General features: G+C 39.4%; 1 protein-coding gene across 1 annotated transcript in view; it reads left to right on the top strand.

Annotated features, from left to right (window-relative positions):
* Window positions 1-4,028, top strand: part of trarg1a (trafficking regulator of GLUT4 (SLC2A4) 1a) — a 6,634-nt gene extending 2,606 nt beyond the window's left edge. Inside the window, exon 2 of the mRNA XM_053647781.1 lies at window positions 3,623-4,028. Within this exon, the coding sequence (XP_053503756.1) occupies window positions 3,623-3,847 (225 nt within the window). The 3' untranslated portion in view covers window positions 3,848-4,028. The remainder of the gene's footprint in view (window positions 1-3,622) is intronic.
* The last annotated feature ends 1,417 nt before the right edge of the window (window positions 4,029-5,445 follow it).

Raw genomic sequence — 5,445 nt, 5'->3', positions numbered from 1 at the left:
GTAGGAGAGACGGGGAAATTGCAGTTGTTAGGCAGAGGTCACGCACAGAAACAACTTTCACACCCTGTTAGATGCTAGCAGAGGTCCTTTACACAGCTTATTAGCTATAGAAGACAGTATGGGAGAGAAAGAGAGGGAGAGAACAGACAGCGCATTGTCAAGGCGTTTCTTTCTAGTGCATTATCAAAGACTCTTGAGATGAATTAGAAGGCAGAAAATATGGTTGGTTACAGAGATCAGTAAGATGTACTTGCAAGTTGCAGCTCATGGATGCAGGAAGGATCCCATTACTAAGTCCATTTATTGGACTAAGCAATGCTTGAAATAAAGGGAGGGCCAGAGCTACAAGACTGTATGCTGTGCAGTTATGGCTCTCGGAGCTGCAACAAAGCCCACGCATTTCAGTTGTTGTTTCCCTTTTGTTTTATTCCTCCTCTTAGTATGACCTGATCAGTAGAACAGGAACCTTTCCAGCAATGGATGACTCTTTAAGCACAAGCTCAGCAGCTGCAAACAAATAAAAGCTAAGGAAAATGATAATGCCTATCGAGCAATTTATCCAAGCTGGACATTTTGAGTTTTTACACTACTAAGTGAACAATCACTTTATAGATGCTCAGTGTCAGTGAGATCGTGTTTCTAGTGCACCTGCTCACATACTGACCGCAGAGGCTTTATGTACAGCAAGAGAGCTGAGTCAGTGGTTGATTGAACCACAGTGCGAGTAGCTCTGCCATTGCTGACATTACTTGGTTGTCACTTTTGCTTCTGACCTTTAACAGGGCTGTTCCTGCCATTATTAATGGCTTAAGCTTGTAAGAGAGTACTCCTTCAAAATAACAGATTACACTGGGCAGTATCGTGGGGGAAGGGTTTACGGTGTTGTCAAGTGCATCAAATACCATGCATAAATGCTTGCTCTGCAGTAATGCCAAAGAATTTCAAATCCACAAGGAAAATACTGCTGGAATAAAAATATCCATTTATCACACTGTGGGAGGTAATCCTGATCCTCTTGCTTGCAGAGAAAACACATTATTAATCTATATACTCATTAGATTCCTGCACAGCTTCTCACTGCTCACATAATTATGCAAAACTTGGTAAATGTCCAAAGCCTAATTTAAAAAAGTTTGTTACACTCTTAGAAGCAAAATATATGGTTAACAGTCCTAGCTTTCTAAATAGGTTTTATTAGGAACCTTTTGTGAAAGGGAACACCTTCTTTTGCAGGGCTGTACATAGACCTATTAAGGGTTCTCTTCTACAGGAACAAACAAAGAACCCTTTAAGATGTCTGGTTTAACAGCGTGTAGATAGTAGTGGTGTAACACTATGACACTAACTGTATCTGTATCTGTTTGGTGCTCCAAATATTTGTATCTACTAATCGTAGGGTTCAATACCCGGCCCACATGACTCCAAATGCCAAAGTGTCCTTGGGCAAGACACGGAAACTTGCATGGCAGCTCTGCTACAATTGGTGTGTGAGTGTGTGTGTGAATGGGTGAATGAGAACCAGTGTAAAGCGCTTTGTAGAACCACTAAGGTTAAAAAAGTGCTATATAAAGTGCAGACCATCTGTATATTCAGATTTAAACCTGAAGTGGGCGTGGCCTAAACCAGAAGTTTATGGGAGAAAATTCCAGAGGCAGAAATTCCAGCATGGTCTGTGAATTTTGGCTCTGACATTTCCTCAACCTCAGCTAGAGTACATAATTTGTCTCATATAGAGCTGTGGAGTTTTTTTTTTTAGATTTAATTTGTTTTCTAATGCATTTAGTTCATCCTGTTTCCCAAATTATAAACACACTAGTAATCTAATTTAATTTCACCATGACCCTGACCAGGCAGAATGCTGTAAATGCATCATACAGCACCAGGTCTTTGTTTGTCCTGCAAACTTACTATCTGTATTTGTATCTTTTTAGATCTTTTTAGATCATCATCCGTTCATTCAGAATAATGTATATGTGATCGACTACATCCTAGGTAGATATTAACAAGTTTTGGCTTGGCACCATCACATTACAGCAATCCCATCTGTCCTGATACTGTGTAATTATAAATCAGAGGGGATGAAGGGAGGAAGGAGAGATAAATGACATTTTACTATGCACAGTTTTTCAAGAACTTGAATTCCATTGATTCAAAGCACCAAGGTGGCTTGTTTGGGGGGGGGGGGGGGTTTGATTGGGCTCTCACTCTGCTCAGGAGCAGTTTGACAGAGTAGTAATTCAATCCCCTACAGTAGTGACCCCTGCTCTAAGCAAACACACCTGCAATGCTGAGATGGAGTATAATAGGTGGCCATGTTGTGCATACAGTCCAGTACAAATAGAAGATTATAAGGCTTGTCTAGTAATTGCCTAGCTGATTGTTAAATCCAAAGCCGGTCTTGGATCAAACAAATACACAATATTTCATTACAACTCAAAGGATAATGCTTTCTGCCTTTAGATGTTAATATATTCTCTGCGCCCAATCCTCCATAACATTGTTCAGTTACATTAAATTGAAGTAGAATCTGTAAAACAAATGAAAAAGAAAAAAAAGGGTAAAGTATTAAATACTGTCCCACCACCAGGATCTAGTCTCTCATACTGTGCTGGTGACATCATTACAGTATTATGGAAAGTATGAAAAAGTCATGTAAACAGCCAGAAATTATGAACTATTATACTGAAAAAGATTGCTGTCTTAATGAAATATATTTCTAAGAGTAATTTTCACTGGGATTACATTTTAATCTTATTCAATTAAATATTTCAAATAGAGATCTACATTTACCACACTATATTCAGTTCTGTGTTTCTGCGACAAGTTCTCTGTGGCTGGATATCAAATTCCTTGAGAAATTGGCCTGATGTCAAATCTAATTGATGACTCCTGATGTAAGCACCAGAGAATGTGAAGATTTATTTTTTCTTCTGAGATCAGCAGTGAACCGCAGTAAAAAGGCATTCATTTCACGTCGCTTTGCCAAATCGTGTTCAGCACCACGGACAGCAGCAGTGTAAAAGCCAGTCTTTCCGGTTGCTGCTCTTCTGCATCTGCTGATTTTTAAGGTTATATCACATCACTGAGCATGTAAACAGAAGTATAGGAGTAATGGTATGTATGGAGAGTGTGCTGTAGGGTGAGGTGCCTCTGTCAGGGGCTTTTTCTTTCAGCTGCACTGCTCTGTATCGATTGCTTTAATGCAGTCTAGAGGGGCTTTTCCCAGAGTGCACTGAAGCGCTAATAGGAAGTGGTGGCATAGGGTCCCTGTTAACGAGAATACATAGTCCTCAGGAAGCTCAGCATGTCTCCATGCCACTGATGACAGCTGTGGTAGGACTTACAATAACACATTGTGGTTATTTCATTCTCTAGAATAAAAAGCTGGCTCCTAAACATAACAGGATTCCATACACCAAGTGGGGAAGTAATCCGAGTCAAAATAACTTAATCCATCTTTATGCAGTGTGATACAGAGTTCAGGTTCTGATCTTTGTTAGGCTGCTACTGTAATGGCAACTCATACATATTTGAACAGGAAGCACTTTGTGCTCTTTGTGAGATCTGAGATTTTTCAGGGAGATTTTGAAGCCTTCAACATCTTTCTGTCTTTTTCATTCAGTCCAGAAACAGCCTACAGCAGGGGGATATCGATGGTGCAAGACGTCTGGGTAGCTTGGCTCGCCTACTCAGCATCGTGGCTATCGTCCTGGGCCTGGTCGCAATTATTGTCTACGTTGTGGTATCAGGTACTACACACTCATGCACTTTATCTTGCGAATTTGTCATTGTTTTGGGTCCAATGAAAGTAAATTGTCAGCCTATCGGAAGATGTGATCTGGGGTAGGAAGTCTAAACCAGACTTAAATAATTCTACTGTTGATTTCAGTCAGTAATTGAAAACAGTAACTCAAATAGAAAATATATAGTGAAACATGAACTGCTTAAACAATCAGTCAAGATTGATTAGGATTTGAGAACAGTAGTGTGATACCATATATCGCAAAGGTTGTGTGTATACACATCACTGTGTGTATATGCATAAAATTTACAGCTGAGTGCAAAAGTTTCTAAGAAAAATATCTACAAAACACAACAATACAAATCATTATTGTTAATATTTTGGAAAGATGTTGTATGATGACCCTCTCAGATCAGACCTGATCTGAAGAAGGAAAATCATGCAGTTACAGGTCAAGAGCTTCAGTTAATGTTCACATCAAACATCTAAATGGAGAAGAAATGTGATCTCAGTGACTTTGAACGTGGCATGGTTTTTGGTGCCAGACCAAAATTGTATTTTATAAACTGTTGATCTCATGGAATTTATACACCCAACATTCTATAGAGTTTACACAGAATGGCCACAAAAAAACATCCAGGGAGCAGCAATTCTGTGGGTGGAAATGGCTTGGTGATGAGAGAGGTTACAGGAGAACTGCGAGGCAGGGTAAAGAACAGATCTGTCATGAAGGCTATGGTAACTCAAATAATCACTCTTTACAACCATGGTGAGCAGAAAAGCATCTCAGAATGCACACCACATCATACCTTAATATGGATAGGCTACAACAGCAGAAGACCACATCAGGTTCCACTCCTGTCAGCCAAGGACAAGAATCTGAGACTACAATGGGCACAATCTCACAGAAACTGGACAGTTGAAGACTGGAAAAACATCATCTTCTACTGTCCAGTTTCAGTGAGCATGTGCACACATATGTAGGTTCAACATATTGAGCTTTCTGAGATGCTTTTCTGCTCACCACGGTTGTAAAGAGTGGTTCTTTGAGTTGTCGTAGCCTTCCTGTCAGCTTCTGGACATTCGCCTCTGACCATCTGGCATTAACAACCATGTTATAGTCAAAGTCATGGAGATCTCATACAGTATTTTCCCTATGCTGATGTTTGATGTTTACAATAACTGCAGATCTTGCCGAGTATCTACCAAGCTTATGCATTGTGCTTGCTGTCGACACATGATTTGGTAATTGCATAAATCAGCAGGGGTACAGGTGTTTATTTTGTCCTAAGGCTATGCGTACATTTGAGCACTGTGTTCAAGTAGAAGTAGAAATGACAGCACAATTGTCAGTGCACATGATTATAAGCATATAAAATAAAAATTAAACCTAAAAAAAAAAAAGGTGAGTATTTGAATAACATCTAAGCAAAACTTAATATTGCTTCCTTCCTAAATACACTCAAATTGCAGAAAATGTATAGTATCATCTAATACTGATTTCACTCATGGTTTTATATTTAAGCATAACTCAGAAATCTGACGTGTAACTACTCACTGCTTGATAATATTTTATAGACGCATTTAGAGATTATAGCAGGTGGAAGTTTAATGAATGTTTCCTTGGAATGGATACTTGAGTGATAGATGACTCAGAGTGTCTCTGCTTTCTCCCACAGTGAGCTAAAGAACAGGAACACCCA

This window comes from Ictalurus furcatus, chromosome 17 (genome assembly GCF_023375685.1).
Source record: "Ictalurus furcatus strain D&B chromosome 17, Billie_1.0, whole genome shotgun sequence".
Classification (NCBI taxonomy): domain Eukaryota; kingdom Metazoa; phylum Chordata; class Actinopteri; order Siluriformes; family Ictaluridae; genus Ictalurus; species Ictalurus furcatus.
The sequence above is the reverse complement of the archived record's forward strand: the minus strand, read 5'-3'. Positions and strand labels throughout refer to the sequence as shown.